The sequence below is a fragment of the Babylonia areolata genome, chromosome 6 (assembly GCF_041734735.1).
Source record: "Babylonia areolata isolate BAREFJ2019XMU chromosome 6, ASM4173473v1, whole genome shotgun sequence".
NCBI lineage: Eukaryota > Metazoa > Mollusca > Gastropoda > Neogastropoda > Buccinidae > Babylonia > Babylonia areolata.
In genome coordinates, this window is record NC_134881.1 from 18,763,751 (window position 1) to 18,783,750 (window position 20,000).

General features: G+C 42.8%; 1 protein-coding gene across 1 annotated transcript in view; it reads left to right on the forward strand.

The window, feature by feature from the left end:
* The window catches only part of LOC143283312 (glutamate receptor ionotropic, kainate 2-like), a 609,057-nt gene that overhangs the window by 440,925 nt on the left and 148,132 nt on the right, over positions 1–20,000 (forward strand). The window contains exon 3 of the mRNA XM_076589503.1: positions 14,064–14,321. Within this exon, the coding sequence (XP_076445618.1) occupies positions 14,064–14,321 (258 nt within the window). The remainder of the gene's footprint in view (positions 1–14,063; positions 14,322–20,000) is intronic.

Consider the following 20,000-nt stretch of genomic DNA (forward strand, 5'->3'; position numbering starts at 1 on the left):
TCAAGGCCTGACTAGCGCGTTGGGTTATGCTGCTGGTCAGGCATCTGCCTAGAAGATGTGGTGGAGCGTATATTGAATGTTCCGAACGCAGAGAAACTAAAACTGAAAATTGAAACCGTTGCCAGTGGTTTCGCCATTCACTCCTGCAGCATCAGTCACTATCCAACATTGAGTTGTGATACTGAAGCTATAATCACAGCTCATCTTAAACCATAATCGTTTACCTGTTTCATTAAATGCCTGTGAAATGTCCGCCTTCTTCATTTGTTTACGCATCCTTTAAAGAGCAGCAACGTGTTGGTTCTTTCTAGGGTTTTTTGTTTTTGTTTTTTCAGGTCATCTTACGAGACTGGCAGATGCCACGAGTCAGAATCTGGGTCGAACACCACTTTCCGTATCCCCAGAGTCAGCCTGTTTTAGCTTTGGTCAATAGCCAATTCCAATAAATCCTCTGTAAATGAGAAGAAAATGCTTCGTGAGAGGGAAACTGGAAAGACAGAGAACAAGTGGGTAGTAGAGACAAAGGGGGAAGGAGAGAGAGAGAGAGAGAGGGAGGGACAGAGAGGACACAGACACAGAGAAACAGACAGACAGCCAGGTAGACAGAGTCAGACACAGGAGAGATAGAGAGAGAGGGGGTCCAGGGAGACACTGAGAAAGAGAAAGAAGGAGAGGGGAGGAGTTAGGAGGCAGACTGGTGGAGAGAAGAAAGATGATGTGTGTGTGTGGAGAGAGAGAGAGAGGGGGGGGAGACAGAGATAGAGAGACAGACAGAGAGTGGCGGCAAGGCGGGGGAGGGGAGAGACAGTCGGGGGCAGTAGGGGGATCGGGGAACAAGAAAACAGGACAGCATTCTCTTGGATCGATCCCAACTTAGACTTTGCGGACACTCCCTCACCACCCCACTCCCCCGCACCTCCCCCCCCCCCCCCAAGCTCTCAGGCCCACTATAGCATCTCTAAAAGGGGGAGACAAGTCAAGTCCATCAGACCAGAGAGCGTTCCCATTATAACTAAATTTGTTCTCATGACTAAAAAAGAAAAAAAAAAAAAAGAAAGAAGCCGGCGGCCTGCTTTGGGTTACTTCTCTTTCTGCCGTCTGAACGCTGTCTGAATGATGCTCAGGTTCCCGCCGACGCAAAATAAATTCAATGTGGAATAGGAGTTTGTCCGTTGGTTCGTAATCTTCCCCCGACACAGCTCGTATAAAGCAAATTATAACGTGATAAAATGATTACCATGTCCAGTTTATTTTTACTGTTCTGACTTAATCAGTCCTGGTGGCAGCCCATAGCCAAGCACACCGGCATAGCCTGTCTTGTTTGATCTTATTCCTTCCCCCGAAAACGAAGTGTGACTGCCTAAAATAGTGGGGGTAAAAACGGTCATATACTTTAAAGCCTTTCATGCACGACGCGAGTGAACATGGGGGTCGCAGTCCTCGAACAAAGATGACGACGACGACGACGAAGAAGAAGAAGAAGAAGAAGAAGAAGAACCTAATTTCGTAGGAGGAGGAGGAGAAGGAGAAGAACCTAATTTCGTACCTAATTTCGTAGGAGAAGAAGAAGAAGAAGAACCTAATTTCGTAGGAGGAGGAGGAGAAGAAGAAGAACCTAATTTCGAAGGAGGAGGAGGAGGAGGAGGAGAAGAAGAAGAAGAAGAAGAAGAAGAAGAAGAAGAAGAAGAAGAAGAAGAAGAAGAAGAAGAAGAAGAAGAAGAAGAAGAAGAAGAAGAAGAACCTAATTTCGTAGGAGGAGAAGAAGAAGAAGAAGAAGAAGAAGAAGAAGAAGAAGAAGAACCTAATTTCGTAGGAGAAGAAGAAGAAGAAGAACCTAATTTCGTAGGAGGAGGAGAAGAAGAAGAAGAACCTAATTTCGAAGGAGGAGGAGAAGAAGAAGAATCTAATTTCGAAGGAGGAGGAGAAGAAGAAGAAGAAGAAGAAGAAGAAGAACCTAATTTCGTAGGAGGAGGAGGAGAAGAAGAAGAAGAAGAAGAACCTTATTCTGTGTATGCTGACGTTCATATTTGACGTGTGTGTTCCACGTGGCTTGAACATGAAAGAGAGGCGATGCCTACCCATTCTTGTATCCTTGCTGCTTTGCGTTCACGTGTTATTTATTCTGTCGCTGTTGCGGAGTGTACACAAGTGAAAGGTGTATCAACACAATGTAATTTTTTTTTCCACCCGTATGTCCTTGTATGCTATATTGTGTGTATGTGTATTATGAATGAAACCGAACTATGCTGTACTGATACTTTCATGTTATTATAATTATGTACTTTCGTTATTTACATAGTTATAAAAGAAAGGAATGTGGACGTCAACGCTGATAAATATTTTTCCTTCGCTTCTTTTGGTTTATTTATTTAATTATGAGCAAGCGGTATATAAACTATTCGCAGCCTTTATAAAGAAAACAATCATGTCATGCTCCCTCGACAGTCATGCTCAGCGTGAAATAAGTCACTGTGGGTGTTTATTTGGGTAATTTTCGGTCGCACCCGGCCTCATTTTGTTTCTATTGATTTTTTTTTTTTTTTTTTGTGGTTATTTTTACAAACGTCGAGGCCTGAGACCTAACCAACCCGTTACGATTATTGTGTGGACCTACTTTTTGTTCCCAAAGATGATGCGATGTGTGTGTGTGTGTGTGTGTGTATTGCAATATAGTTGCCACCGAATGAACTTCTGCAGACTCCACCAAGGGAGAACCAGCCGCAGACAACTCATTGATAACAATGTCCAAACACTCCGATGTCATCTGCGTACCTCAGTTCCCTTGAGATTCCTGGCAATGTGATTGGTTTTTTTTGTTTTTTTTTGTTGTTGTTGTTGTTGTTTTTCTTTCGTTTTGTTTTCTTTTTTTCTTGTCGTTGTTGTAGTTTGTTTTTATCGCTGATGGTCCACTGAAAGTGCTCAATCCATCGACCTCCTTCGTCTCAACTTGGTGACTACACTTTCTGCCCCATCTCCATCTCTCTCTCTCTCTCTCTCTCTCTCTCTCTCTCTCTCTCTCTCACACACACACACACACACAGACACACATTCTCTCTCTCGAGGTGGTTCCTCAATGGTGAAAAAATGATGATTGTTAATTGTTACAAATATCTTGGTATCTATTTTTCTACTCGGCTTAGTTTTGCAGTTGCTTGTGAAGACCTTGCAAATAGGGCCTATGCGTAAATCAAACATACTTAAAAAGAACTCCATAGAAGTGTTTTTTATTTGGTAAGCAGGTTCAACCTATTGCTAATTATGGAGCTGAGTTGTGGGGACTGGATAAAGCAGCTGCACATATTGAAACGGTTCATCTATGTGCATTGAAAAAACTCTGAGGAGTCTACATAAATACACAGAATGATTTAGTTTACAGAGAAACAGGACGTCACCCTATTCATATTAACTCGCATTAGGTATTGGCTTAAGATAACACGTATGGATGCAGATAGATTTGCAGTAAAAGCTTATGAAATGTTGATGTGGTTAGATTCGGGTGGTAAATATACATGGGTTTCAAGAGTTCGAGAATTTTTGTTCCAAAATGGTTTTGGATTTGTAAGGCTTAAAGAGTAAAAAATGTAAACGTATTCTTGCTTGATCTTCGTCAAAGACTTATTGATTGTTATTGGCAAAACTGGCATGAGCATGTTCAGATTAGTGACAGATTTTCTTTTTACAGAACACTTAAATCGTCATGGAATTGTGATAATTGGATAGATATTTGAAGCGTTATTTGACAAAGTTTAGATTTAGAGTAACATATATGGCAATTCATCGCCATCGATATAATGAAATGTCTACCAACACCTTGTTATGTCCATTATGTAAAACTGAAAGAGAAGATGAAATGCATATTTTATTGTGCTGTCCTGCTTTATGTGATCTCAAGTTAGATTACATTCCTAGAAAAAATTACGTGAACCCATGTCCCTTTCGTGTTACATTGCTGATGACAAAACAAAATAATGTGATGAAGAATTTATCCACATATTTATACAAAGCCTTCAAGAGACGCACTGATGCTGTTCAAGAATAAGACATTTGTTTCTGAATGCTTTGGCTATGACACTGATTGCAGTACCTACAGAAGTTGTCAACTCATTTTTGCTTGTACATCCTGTAGTCTTTTGTTCGTTAAAAATGTCGTATTTGTATTTGGACACCCATCAGAAAGGGCTGTGGCCTAAACTGAATAAAACTTTCGTTTCGTTTCGTTTCGTTTCATTTCATTTCGTCTCTCTCTCTGATAACTGATTTATGAGGCGTTCTTGCAGGTGCCGAGTTTTCAGCGCATCTCACATCATAATCACCTACATCTTTATCAAATGCCTTTGACACGCTGCAGCGATCTTCTGAAATGTTTATATATATATATATATATGTGTGTGTGTGTGTGTGTATATATACTTTTTATATACACATTTCCCTATTCCAACCAACACCCCCATCCTCAGACAAACAACCACTCTCTCTCTCTCTCTCTCTCTCTCTCTCTCACACACACACACACACACACACACACACACACACACACACACACAGAAAGACGCGCGCGGGCACGTGAGCACAGACAAACAGACATAATTGAAAGCGACAACAAAACGTTCCACACGACACGGCAAGCGACACCACTCGATACGACTGTAATTGCCTCTCACAAGACCTGCAACTCGCCCCCGTACAATCTAGAGTGGCTTGCTTTTTTTTTTTTCTTCTTCTTCTTTTTTTTTCCACCACTGACTGCTCTTTTTTCCTCCCTCTTCTCTCCGCTGGAGAGGTCCGCTCGGAAATCTCTCTCTCCCTTCTAACCACCGACGGCACGTGCGAGCCGTCAAGAGAGCAACCTCTGGACAGTCTGGAGGGCTTCATGCTGACCGACAGTCTCTACTTAAGAGTTCTTCACAGGATCACTGGAGAGGTAGGGCGTTATCAAGTGGGGCAACATGCCAGATTAGAATCCCCACCTCCTACCCCGAACCCACTTTGCTTTTAAAATGGAAAGGTTAACATTCCAGACCTGGCCAGATTCTTTTCTTTTTTTTTTGTTGCTGGTGGTTGTGTTGTTGCTGTTGCCGTTGCGAGGGCAAGGCAAATTGTTTATTTCTTGTGCCCCCTGGGGGGAGGGGGAGGGGGGGTTGAAATGTTGCACTGATCTTTTACACATACCATACAAAGACATTTAACATTCTAGACACAGTAAGTTTTTTCTTTCTTTTGTTGCTGTCGGTTGTGTTGTTGTTGTTGTCATTGCGAGACAAGGCAAACATTGTTCATTTCTTGTGCCCCCTAGGGGTATTGAAACGTTGCGAACATTCATCTTTTTACACATACCATACAAACGAAAACGAAAACGAAAACATTAACATTCTGGACTTAGTTTCTTTTTCTTTTGTTGTTGTTGTTGTTGTTCTTGGTGGTGGTGGTTGTGGTGGTGGTTGTGTTGCAAGGCAAGGCAACGTATCTTTTTACACATACCACACAAACGAAAACGTAAACATTCTGGACCAAGTCAGTTTCTTTTTCTTTTGTTATTGTTGTTGTTAGTGGTGGTGGTGGTTGTGTTGCAAGGCAAGGCAACATAATTATTTCCTGTGCATCCTGGGGGGTTGAAATGTTACAAACATTCATCTTTTACATATACCGTACAAACAAAAACCCGAGCATTCCGGACCAAGTCGGTTTCTTTTTTTTTCTTTTTTTTTTGTAGTAGTTGTCGTTGTTATTGTTGTTGTTGTATTTGCTGTATGTTTATTTGTTTTCTTCATCTGAGGTACATAAGTTGTTGTTGTTTTTTTATTGGGTTTCCATTCTGTGTAGCAAGAGACAGTTTGTGTCGTCGTTGATCCCACAACCAAAATACCACTTGGTCTGGCATACTGTCCAGGTGCTAGTTGCATTGCTTGGTTCTAACGTTTTGACAGTTACACGTGACTAAATGCCTACGTTGACCGAACTACGCCATTGGTCTGTTCCATGCGACACACAGTTAGTAGCGAGTTACGACAATACTAGGCTCTTCCGTCCGAGCAATGCAACTGGCTCCTGAATACAAAGCGTACCATCCACTGTTCTTTACTATTGAACTCCATGGAAGGGAAGGATCAACAATATATATGTATATATGTTTTCCCTCTCCACCCCCTCTATTTCTATTTTTCTCGCTATCCGCGCGCGCGCGCGCGCGCGCGTGCGTGCGTGCGTGCGTGTGTGTGTGTGTGTGTGTGTGTGTGTGTGGTTATCTCAATTGCGATGATGACATTCTCCAAGATCCTGTCCGACTGCAATGATGAATATATATATATATATATATATATATATATATATATATATATATATATATATATATATATGTGTGTGTGTGTGTGTGTGTGTGTGTGTGTGTGTGTGTGTGTGTGTGTGTGTAAAGATAAAAAAGCACAAAAGCGAATGGGAGACAAGAAACACTTTCATCAAACTAATTGTCAACAGCCGATCAGACGGAATACCTTCTCTGTGTTTTTTGTCTGTGTGAGAGATATAGATCAGTGACAAGGCAGATAAATAGATAGAAAGAGAGACAGAGAGAGAGAGAGAGAGAGAGAGAGAGAGAGAGAGAGAACACAAGACAGAACACGATACAGAGACACAGAAAGACTTGCAATAACAAAGTGAGACAGACAGATTTAATCTGACGACAAAGGGTGACTGACCACAAAACTGGAAGCTGTTGACAAAAGAACAAAAGGAAACACACACACACACACACACACACACACACACACACACACACACACTAACAGTGAACAATAGTATCGGTTAACCACATGAACACACTGCAAACGCAAACCAATAACTAATAAATGAATAAATTAGAGGATTCACAAAATAAATATTTTCTTTTTAATACCATGTAAAACATTACATTTCTAAATAGTCAGCCAGTAATCCGAATGTGACATTGATATTCATTACTGATTTTTTTTTTTTTTTTTTTTTTTTTTTTTGGTCTTACTTCGTTTTCATCACGACGAGTCGTGCTTGAAATATAATCAATTTCCTCATGGCAACTTGAGAAAAATAGCTACACACCCCACTCCCACCTCTCGCACATCCACTCACACACAAGTGTGTGTGTTCGCGATGCCATCAAACGTTACCCTGTTCTTATGACCAAGCATCTGCTTGTGTTTCTCAAGTGCCAGAATAACAAAACGAAGAATAAAAGAAAACACAGCCAACACTCGAACAATATATTTTTTTTTAAACAAAAAGAAAGAAAAGCACACAAAAAAGCCAACATAATTTCCGTCAGGTAACAAAATTCTATTTCCTTTCTTTTCATTCATAATATTTGCCCTTGTCACATTTCAGAGACACACAATCGGAAGCCGGTAAACAAAGGAAAGAGAGAGAGAGAGAGAGAGAGAGAGAGAGAGATGTTAAAGGCACAACATATAAAATAACATTTTCAAATGGTAATAATCTATAAGAATAGAGAGGGGGATGTTAAAAGCACAGCAGGCACGATTAATAACAAACAAGCAAAATCAATTAACCATATAACAAGAAAGTGTATGCACCACTAAACGAAACAGTGGGGAAAAAATCACCCATCAAATACAAAACATCAAAACATCAAGCAACAAAAAAAAAAAGGAAACAAAAGTAAAACATTTTTTTTATTTTTATTTTCTTTCTTTTTTTTCTTTTTGAGAGAGAGAGACAGACAGACAGGCAGACACGGAGAGACAGAGACAGAGAGACACACAGAGACAGAGAGAGAGAGAAATAAAGGCGCAATGTTTAAAATTTATGCCACGAAATGGACGCTCGCTACCGCACAGACACACACACACGCACACGCACAGACACACACACACACACACACACACACATGGGGGAGGCAAGATATGGATAAAGACCGATAAAGAGAGGAGAGAGAGAGATCAATGAGAGATACTCAATGTATCGGTAACAGCTTCTTTTCTCTGATCCGCCCAGCAGGCACGATTAATAACAAACAAGCAAAATCAATTAACCATATAACAAGAAAGCATATGCATCAATAAAAGAAACATGAAAAAACCGACCCACTAATGCATGATACCTCCACGTGTCTACAATCGGAATAAAAGAACGCATTCGGTGCGTTTATATATATATATATATATATATATATATATATATATATATATATATATATATATATATAAAAGATGAAAGCATTTCAATGGAAACAAGATGCAATGCCTGAAGATAAATAGAAAGAAAGGCACACAAAGACAAAGCCTGTTTGCCAGTCAGCCATAAAAAAACAACAACAACAAAACAGAAAGCTGGTCCGATTAACCTATTCCCCTTGGCCTTTCGCCTCCCCTTTGATCCTGCCGCCACCCTCAGTGTGGCCACTTGAGCGTTTGTTTGAATCTTTGTACCATTTTGCCTTCCCAACGTTCCCCGTTCGCTTATTCACCCCTCTTCACTCTCTCTCTGTCTCTCTCTGTCTGTCTGTCTGTCTGTCTCTCTCTCACAAACACACACACACATACACACACTCACACACGCGCGCGTGCACACGCACACGCAAACGGACACGCACGCACACACACAATTCAAATTGATACAATACACGAACAAGGAATAAGCGAATCGAGACCACCGATTTAGTGAATAGCGATCCGGGAATGGGCGAGTCGGGAATAGACGGAAAGTTAATGTCCCCTAATCAAAGACATGTCTGGCAGCAAGCCAAAATAAAACGCAGCGCGGGGAGAGGGTGGGAGGAGGTGGGTGGGAGAGAGAGAGAGAGAGAAGCAAGTCGCAGACTTACCTCCCCTCCATCCTCAGGGTCTGAGGTGTCACGTGTGTAATCAAGTCCAGACGAGGGGAAAAGGGAGGTCAGCCAACAACACCAACACACCTCCACACCTTGTCTCCTCCCACCCACCACCCACACACACACGCACACACACACACACACACACACACACACACACACACACACTCAGATCTAATCATCAATAGACACAGTAACACCAGCCAATTTCTGCCCGGCCGACTACCACCGCCATCCTGGTACTAATTCGCCCTGACACCGTGAGGTTGTGCAGTAGTGAGTCAAGGAAAAAAAAAACGGATGAATTGGACTGAATGACATGAGGGAGAAGGGATAGGGGGAAGAGGGTTAAGTATGAACAGTTCCATTTACCCCCCCCCCCTCCCCCCTCCCTCACACACACACACACACACACACACACACACACACACACACAAGTTTCAGTTTTCAAGTTTTAATTATTCTTTCACTCCTATTGGAGCATGGAGGATTACTGCAAAATAGTCTTTTCATGCTCAGAACAAACATTTCCAAATACACAACAATGTCACATAAAAGTTGAGAAAACACAAATGTCTTTTAACTCCAAAAGTATAACTTGGCAACATTTGCAAATCTAATCATCTTACTTACATCTAAAATGACTTTTTTGCCTCCTTTGAGCACACTACAAAAATTAAAAACCGATTTTGGAGACAAATATTTTTAGGAACATATCTATTTCGTAACTGATCATAACTGGGACATTCCATTATAAAATGAAACTCATCACCAATCACAGACATGTTACAAACCTTACAAAGCCGTAACTCTCGTGGTATGCCTTTGTGTCTCCCTGTTTCTGTTTCCAGCTTATGATTACTACTTCGAAATCTGAAGAAGCTGATAACGTAATTATCAGGCATGTGACATATATTTTTCTCACTCTCCACCTTCCGATGGTGGGATAAAGAGTTACGTTTAAGCCAATACGAACATACAAGTACCGTGCATTGATAGATAGAGGTAACAGTGTGCTGCATATATCCGACATACAAGTACTGTGCATTGGATAGATAAAGGTAACAGTGCGCTGCATGTATCCGACATACAAGTATCGTGCATTAGATAGATAAAGGTAACAAAGCACTGCATATATCCGACATACAAGTACCGTGCATTGAATAGATAGAGGTAACAGTGCGCTGCATGTATCCGACATACAAGTACCGTGCATTGGATAGATAAAGGTAACAGTGCGCTGCATATATCCGACATACAAGTACCGCGCATTGGATAGACAAAGGAAACAGTGCGCTGCATATATCATACAACTTCGTCCGTTCGTTCGTTCTCTCCTTATCTCTCTCTCTCTCTCTCTCTCGGTCTCTCCCCCTCACCCACTTTCTCTATCTCCATCACCCCACCCCCTCTCTCTCTCTGTCTCCCTCCCTCTCCCTATCTCTTTCCTCGTTCCCTCTCTATCTGTCCCTCACCCTCTGTCTTTCACCTAGTCTTTCTCCCTCACTCCCCCCTCTCTCTCTACCTCCCCCCTCTCTCCCTATCTCTTTCCTCACCCCCTCTCTATCTGTCCCTTACCCTCTCTCTTTCACCCAGTCTCTCTCCCTCATCCCCCACTCTCTCTCCCTCCCCCCACCCCCCGCTCCCCTCTCCCTCTCTCTGTGCTGAAGGGGTCCGCTCGGAAAAGCTCTCAACCCTCCCATCAGCTGCTCTACACCACAGGCACGTGAGAGCCGTCAAGAGGCCCAACATTCCCTGACAGGAGGCCGTGGGAAGTGGGTGTAGAGAGAGAAAGAAAGGAGAGACCCTGTGATTGGCAGAGACTGGGAATCTCTCACAGTTCTCTCTCCGAATAACAGGTTTTCCGTTTTAGAGACGCGCGCCACCCCCCAACCCAACCCAGCCCAGCACTACCCCCCCCCCCCCCCCCCCCCACTTGGCCCATGCAGTCCAGAATAGGAAAGTTTTTTTACATTTCAAAACACAAACAAGGTTTCGATAGTGTAAAAAAAAAAAAAAGTTTTTTTTTTCTTTCTTTCTTTCATTCTTTTCCTCTCTTTCAAAAAAAAAAAAAAAAAAAATATATATATATATATATATATATATTCACTCTTTCTCCTTTCCCCCTACTACGAAGCGAGTTGTCGATTGAGACTCTGTCTTTTTCGCAGACTTCCATGATGTTAATTACGTCAGAGAAAACTTCCGTCCTGCATAGGGACAGGTATGGGTCCTACTGGAAAGAAGAAACTGACATGGAGAAACATAAACAACAGTCGAGAGAGAGAGAGAGAGACACTAACAGACAGACAGGCACACAGACAGAAACCGACAGACAGACACCCAGACAGACAGACAGACACACACACACACACACACAGACAGACAGAGACAGATACAGCAAACGAGAGAGACAGACAGACAGAGACACAGAGAGAGACAGACACAGACAGACAGAGACAGATACAGCAAACGAGAGACAGACAGACAGACAGACAGACAGACAGAGAGACAGACTGACAGAGAGACAGAGACAGAGACAGCAAATGAGGCAGAGAGAGACGGAGATAAACAGAGACAGAAAACAGGAGAGAGAGAGAGGTGGGGGATACAGACAGAGACATATAACAGTAGTGAGACAGACTAGGTGAGAGAGAGAGAGAGAGAGAGAGAGAGAGAGTGTGTGTGTGTTAGTATAAACGTTCCGTCAATTCAACTGCAAGCAACACAACTCGACGGACATACAGACAGGCAGAGAGAGAGGGTAGGGAAGAGAGAGGTCGGGAGGCTTGGATGGTGGCGGTGGTCATGAGTAGAAGTTTTCAGTGTTTAATACATTAAGGAAGAGGCTCATACACAAAAGAGACAGACAGACAGACAGAGACAGAGAGAGAGAAAGAGAGAGACAGAGGATGGCTGGGCACAGGGGGGGGGGGATCTAGGTGTAGGGGAGAAAAGGGGCTTATGTGGGGTCATGGACTCAAGTGTCTTACACAGCATCACCGACTCAACATTGGCAGAAAAGTGCAGATGACTTCAACAGACAAGACAAGACAGGACAAGACAAGACAAGACACGAGGAGCCGTGCCATGCCGTGCTGGCCTACAGCCACAGCGCAGCAGGTGATGCCCCCTCAAGCAGACATGTTCCACAGTCCCAGAGGCAGTCAGTCTGCCTGGCTTCTGGTGGTGGTGGTGGTGCCGTTGGAACTCGGCAAGAAATATTGTATGTGAAGAAGTCAAACCGAGTGATTCCGGAAGAGAGAAGTGGGTGGGGGGGTGGGTGGGGGTAGGTTGTTGCAAACGGAGGCGGTGTGTTAGGCTTTGGGAAAAAGAGAGACAGAGACAGACAGACAGACAGACAGAGAGAGAGAGAAGAGGAGAGAGAGAGAGAGAGAGAGAGAGAGAGAGAGATCCACTTGTTCAACCAGAACCAGGAAGAGACCAACTTGTCCAACGCCATCAAACCACTAGGAGACAGAGAGAGAGAGAGAGAGAGGAGGGGGGGGGATAGGGAGATAACTACTTGCCTTTATGAACCACAATGGTACTGAAGAGACAGATTTACCCAAATACTCCACTTGTCCCACAGAACCAACCCGTCCCCCAAACCCACACCACCCCATGCACACACACACACACACACACACACTACTCTTCCCAGTGCAGTGCTCCGGAACTTCCAGAGAAAGCTACTTTTGGCACGCGTGTCTGATCGAGAGCCACACACACACACACACACACACACACACACACACACACACAACCAGAACCACACAACACACACCTTACTCTTCCCAGTGCAGTGCTCGGGAACTTCCAGAAAAAGCTACAAGATTATTATTATTACTATTATTATTATTATTATTATTGATAATGATGATAATGATGATGGACATATCTGCCGAGAGGCAGCTGAATCAATGCAGCAAGTGTCTTGAATACATCCGAGATCAGTATGCTTTTGCACATGTTATAGTGGTGATGACGGGCAATCAAACAAAATGCTGCGTATTGTTTTTTCTCAATCTCGTTCAAGAAATTATACAGCTTTCAAGTATGACAGCACAAAGAATGCATGGCCTGTCTGAAATATTGGCTTTGAAATTGAACAGGAAGGTAGATGTGCAATATACAAAGAAAAACATTAGTTTGATTCGTTACTCTGTCGTGTTCCAGTCTGCATTTGACGATCTTAGAAGAACATTTGTCCCTCCGAGGTATTATAAGCAGACCAACTTTATTTAGGCTTACCTTACTGTTGTCTTCTGTAAATGAAGCTGTCATAAAAAAAAATCGCCGTGTTTCTCTGTGAAGTCATTTAGTTAGAGAAGAAGCATTACGGTTTGATTATATCATATTGTCCAAATATACCTCATTCATGAATCACATTATAATGATTATTGTTACTTAAAACGTGTCAATTTGTGTGCAACCTTTCAAACGGGGGCTACAGCCTTTCTTGAATGAATAAAAACACTGTCATTATTATCACAGGAAATATGTCTTTCTTTCGTGTTACCCCTTCGAATGGGGGCCACGGCCTTCCTTCAAAGAATAAAACATATTTATCTTCATCATTATCACTTAAAATGTGTTTTACTAATGTGTAACCTTTCACATGGGGCCAAGGCCTTTCCTGAAGGAATGAAAACATTGTTTTCTTTATCGTCATCATTTAAAATGTGTCTTACTTATGTGTCACCCTCCAAATTGGGGCCTGGCCTTTCTTGAAGGAACAAAAATATAGATATCGTTATTGCTATTACTTAAAATGTGTCTTACTTATCTGTGCACCTTCAAACAGGCCCATGGCCTTTCTTGAATGAATAAAACATTGTTATTGTTATCGTTATCACTTAGAATACGTCTTACTTACGTGTAACCGCTTCAAAGTGGGGCCATGGTCTTCCTTCAAGGATATTAAACGTTTATCGTTTTCATTATCACTTAAAATGTGTCTTACCTATGTGTAACGTTTCACATAGGGACATGGCCTTTCTTGAAGGAATAAAATTTCATAGTTATCGTTAAGGTTATGACTTTAAATGTGTGTGTCTTACTCATACATGATTATATCCTTTCAAACTGCACCATGCCCATTTTTGAATGAATGATAGTTATTGTTATCGTTATGACTTTAAAATATGTCTTAAGTATACGTATCCGCTCAAATGGGGCTATGACCTTCTTTGAATGAATAACAACACAGTCATCGTCATCGTCATCGTTATCGTTGTTGCAGTGTGTCTGCAAGTGGAGCAGAACACCGTGGCCCTGTTCGGACCGCGGGCGCCGTCCCTCGCGGGCTTCGTCAACTCTCTGTGCTCCACCATGCAGATCCCGCACATCGAGCTCCGATTGGACACGGAGGAGTCACGTGCCTCGCGCGCGCTGGCCGTCAACCTGTACCCCAGCCCCTCCGAGCTCAGCAGGGCCTTCACAGACCTCATCGACTACTATGGCTGGGGTCACGTGATGGTCGTCTATGGCGACAAGGACGGTGGGTTCATTTTTGTTTTGTTTTGTTTTGTTTTAGTTTCTTCTCAAGGAGGCGTCACTGCGGTTAGACAAATACGTACATGTATGCTACGCCACATCTACTGCTGGGCAGATGTCTGGTGATAATGAATATATGGATACTTATATAGGCGCCACATCTGCTTGGCAGCCTGATGATAATGATGTTACGGATACTGATGTAGCCGCCACATCTACCGGGCAGATATGGATACTTATATAGACGCCACATCTGCTGGCAGCCTGATGATAATGATGTTACGGATACTTATGTAGCCGCCACATCTACCGGGCAGTTGCCTGATGATAATGCAGTAATGATGATATGGATGTATATAATCATGGCGCCTGTCCTCAGTCGGAGACCAAACTCTAAGCGCTTTGCAAATACTGAGTCATTTGTACAACTGGCTTATGTACCTAGCAGAGTGGATTTGTACAGAATGTATGTTGCCACGGATTCTTATTTTTCTAGTGCCCACCTACACAAGGGACCCCGAGTTGTCCTTTCATCCGAATGACTAGACGTCCAGTCGATCCAGATCCCCACGGACACTGAATTAGCATACGAGCATCTTATCCATCATGCCACATTCCTCCTGGGTGACATCTTTGATTGGTTTATTGTTTGACAGTCGTGTTATACGATGACCATCTGAACAGCAGAAGAGGCAGCTGTCTCGATTATCTGAGCTACATGACGATTGTAGTGGAGTTTCACACCTCCTCTCTTGGCCAAGGGGGCTTAAAGGGTGTTGGGATGGCCCCCGAAGGCCAAATACGCCCACCATTGAGAGCCAGTCTTAACTCCTTATCATAGTCGTTCACAAACCGAGGTATGCAGCTCCCACTTTGCTGTTGGCCCTGTTTTCTTTTGTTTACAGTTCACTTCTTTTGTTTGTCAATCGATATGGTGAGGGCTGGATGTGAAAAAAGACATGCTGATTCTCTCTCTCTCTCTCTCTCTCTCTCTCTCTCTCTCTCTCTCACACACACACACACACACACACACACACACATATATATATATATATATATATATATATATATATATATATATATATATATATATATATGTATGTATGTATGTATATATATATATACGCACATATATGTGTTGTGTGTGCTTTTGTGTATGTATGTATCTATCTATCTCTGACATATATATATATATATATATATATATATATATATATATGTGTGTGTGTGTGTGTGTGTGTGTGTGTGTGTGTACGTGCATGCATACACATATCAGAAAGAATGGGAGAGAGAGACAGGAGGGGAGACAGAGGTAATACAGACAGATGGAGCCCGTGCGAGAGAGAGAGAGAGAGAGAGAGAGAGAGAGAGAGAGAGAGAGAGAGAGAGAGAGAGAGTTCGATATAAACCAAAGACCTCTACGATCCCAGTTACAATGTTACCATTTCTGACAACAGATGTCACAGCTAACGGAACGGATGCCGAAAGCGCACGCAGAAGCCAGATCAAAATCCCTTGCATCCACAAAGTTTCTCAACACAAGTCCTTTAAACTTTCCGCGGTTGGCACCATATAGTGTCCGTATTGCACAGGGGGGTTGCGCGCGCGAGAGAGAGAGAGTGAGAGACAGAGAGAAAGAGAGAGAGAGAGAGAGAGAGGAAACGAAACAAAAGTTAATTCAATAAGGCCATGGCCCCATTTGAAGGGGTTATTACATATTTTGTAAGAATATATTTGCATAAGAATATAATCTTACAACATGTATGCTCAAAGCTCTGTTCAGTTTAACCAGTCATGAAACTCCGTCGTTTTAATGACTTATAGATAAATATGGCAAGATTCGAAAAAAAAACGTTATCATTTGTAGAAGACAGAAGTAATACTAACCGAAAATTACTTGGTCTGCTTTAGTATGTGTGTGTGTGAGAGAGAGAGAGAGAGAGAGAGAGAGAGAGAGAGAGAGAGAAGATAATCCTAAAGAGACTCCAAAACATGTGTGCGTTGTCATTCATATATGTACACACACACGCAACATGCATGTGCGTGTACGTACACACACACAAACCAAACGACGAGGGGAGACAGACAAACATAATTATATTCCACTTGCAATAAAACAAACATAAAAAAGAAACAAACACATAAATAGAAAGGAAAAAAACAACAACAAAAAAACAAACAACACATTATTATTATCTTATCTGTATTTACCTCTTATCACTTTCTACTCATTTATCCTTTTTTTTTTTTTAATTCATGACGCAATCAGGCCAAATCTCTGTTTCATGACTCCCACGACACGCACCCACATGCTCACTTCTCATCGATTACTCAATGGTCAATTTCTATGTGGAACAATCAATAACCTACGTATTGCCTTCACTCTCTACCTCCTCCCTCCCCCACGTCCCCCTCCCCGACACGCCTCCCTTCCACCCCCCTCATAAGCAGCATAGGCCGTAGATGACTCGTCTCCGTTGGACTGGATTCTGGGCTGTGAGCCTCATTCTGCATCTGTCCAGTTGATCCTCTGTTTTTTTCTTCCGCTGCGACCCAGAATCTCCTCTGCTTCCAGCTGTTTTTCAGTCGTCCCTTTTTTTTTCTTTTTTTTCCCCATGGTCTATTTCTGGGTGGAGATGATTCCGTACCTAACCTCTCTTTTCTTCCTGACACAATTTGAAAAAAAAAAAAAAAAAAAAAAAAAAAGCAACACCGCAGGCTGACTAAAAGCCATCCCTGTCTCTCCTCAGTTATACGAATCGAAGAATGCTCTCTCCGTCTCTCTCTCTCTCACACACACACACACACACACGCACAAACGTGCACACGCACGCACATAACCACGGAGGAGCCATTTTGTTTAATGTCCCCTTACTTATACTGGTGAAGGGGAGGGGGATGAATGGTGATTTGGAAAACCGGGTAAAGTTGAGGTGGAATTTGAAATTAATCGATTGATTAATATGGATACTTATATAGCGCCTATCCTCGGTCAGAGACCAAGCTCTAAGCGCTTTACAAACACTTAATTTTGTACAACAAGCTGCGTACCTGGATAGAGCCGACTGACCGCTGTCACTGGGCACTAACCCTTCGTTTCCTGCGCCATTCAATCAGATTTCAGGCGCGCTCACATACACACTCAGACAGACATGTAACATTTTATGTGTGTGACCGTTTCGTTTATTTACCCCGCTATGTAGGCAGACATACTCCGTTTTCGGGGGTGAACATGCCTGGGTATGTTCTTGTTTCCATAACCCACCGAAAGCTGGCATGGGTTACAGGATCTTAAACGTGCGTATTTGATCGTCTGCGTGCGTATACACACGAAGGGGGTTCAGGCACAAGTAGGTCTGGTCTGCACATATTATGTTGACCTGGGAGATCGGAAAAATCTCCACGCTTTACCCACCAGGCGCCGTCACCGTGATAAATATATAAATACATTTTTTTTCAATAAAAAACAACAACACAAAAATCCTTACCTGACTTCATAAGAGAGATGCCATTAATCTAACACACGAAACAACTGATAATGAATGCAAAAAGTAAAACAAAATCAACGTTTTCATTCAGTTTGATGACACACCTTCGTTCAGGTAACCATGCATCTGCAATCCGTCTGCATTAACTCGATAATCTTCTCACTAACATTTGTATCAAACACTCTCGAACCGTACACACTGTTTTTGCTGATCCAGGGTTCTTCTTTCAATGTTGATAAGAAAAAAGAATAGTATGGCTGTATGTTACATTCCAAGCAATAAGATTGACGCACACTGTTTTTTCCTCCCATCTATTCCACACCCCTTCATTCCCCCATCCCCCCCACCACACACCTAGACACCTTCTTTATCTGATTGACACATGTTCATAGTATTTATTTCTCCTTTTTCATTTCACTCCCGGATATTTTTTTTTCAGGCTGGAGAGACTCGTAAAACCATAAGTGGTTTTCTAAAACTAAAAACGTCCATCTTGATTAATTACACACCTTCACTCCAATTAGTCTGATACGTATGTGTGTATGTGTATATATGTGTGTGTACTTGAGTGTATGTGCATGTGTGTGTGAGAGAGACAGAGAGAGAGACAGAGACAGAGAGAGAGAGAGAGAGAGAGAGAGAGAGAGAGAGAGAGTTAAATATAAACCAGAGACCTCTGCAATTCCTGTTACGATGTTACATTGAAAACCAATGCCAAGAGCACACAAAAACTTAATCATAATCTCCTGCATTCGCACACAGTTTCCCAAGTTCATTAAACCATCCAAGGTTGGCACCAGCTGGCAACCACACTGCGCACAAAATGTGTGACCAAAATGTTAGAGAGAGAGAGAGAGAGAGAGAGAGAGAGAGAGCTTAGCTTTCTTCCTCCAGTGATAAAAAAGATACAATAAAAAAGGCAATAACATCAGGATTTCCGGATTTACCCCCATATCGATCCCCTCCCCTTTATCTCTGTTTTGGGACATGACGCAATCAGGCCAAAGTTCCCGTTTGAGGACTCCCACGTGTGCACGCGCCCGCTGGCAGGCCAGGTCGCCATTGCTTACGTCACTCAATGGTCTAATTCTAGATGGAAACGATCCCTATCTTACTCACTTATGTCCTTCGCCCCGGACCCACCCTCCCCCACTTTCTCCCAATACGAGCTTTGGCCACAGAAGATGACTTCTCCATCGCAGTCCCCTCTTTCTGCATCAGTCCAATTGATCCCCTGTCTCTTCAGTTCTTATTCATCAATGGCTTGCCTCCAGCTGCTGTTTCTGGGTCATGACCTCTTTCTTTCTTCAAAGACGAAAGTGGCAGAATGGTTAAGACGCTCAGCTGCCAATACAGAGAGTCCGTGAGGTGTGAGTTCGAACTCCGCTCCCGCCCTTTCTGCCGAGATTGACTGGAAAATCAAGCCAAGCGTCCGGTATTTCAGGTGAGACAATAAACCGAGGTCCCGTGTGTAGCACGCTTTTCGCGCACGTAAAAGAACCCACGGCAACATACTGTTGTCCTCTGGCAAAATTATGTAAAAAGAAATCCACTCTGATAGGTACACAAATATATAAGCATGCACTCAAGGCCTGGCAAGCGCGTTAGGTTATGCTGCTGTCAGCCATCTGCCTTGCAGATTTGTCCGAACGCAATTACGCCTACTTGAGAAACTGAAACTTTGCCATGATCTGTTTCTAGGTGGAGCGATGCATATCCGGTCTGTTTCTAGTCTGTTTCTAGGTGGAGCGATGCATACCCAGTCTGTTTCTAGTCTGTTTCTAGGTGGAGCGATGCATACCCAGTCTGTTTCTGGTATGTTCCTAGGTGGAGCGATGCATACCCAGTCTGTTTCTGGTATGTTCCTAGGTGGAGCGATGCATACCCAGTCTGTTTCTGGTATGTTCCTAGGTGGAGCGATGCATACCCAGTCTGTTTCTGGTATGTTCCTAGGTGGAGCGATGCATACCCAGTCTCCATCGAGACTGACCTCTGTCCGTCTTTTTTGCCAAGTGCTAAATTGTAAAGTTAATCAGAACGACATCAAGGTATATGTTTGAACGCCCTTATGGTAACTGTCACCTTTTTTTCAAATATATGCATACTCACTCACACGCACACACACTCACATGTGCACGCACTCTCACACACGCACACACAGACTCTCTCTCTCTCCCTCTCTCTCTCTCTCGTAT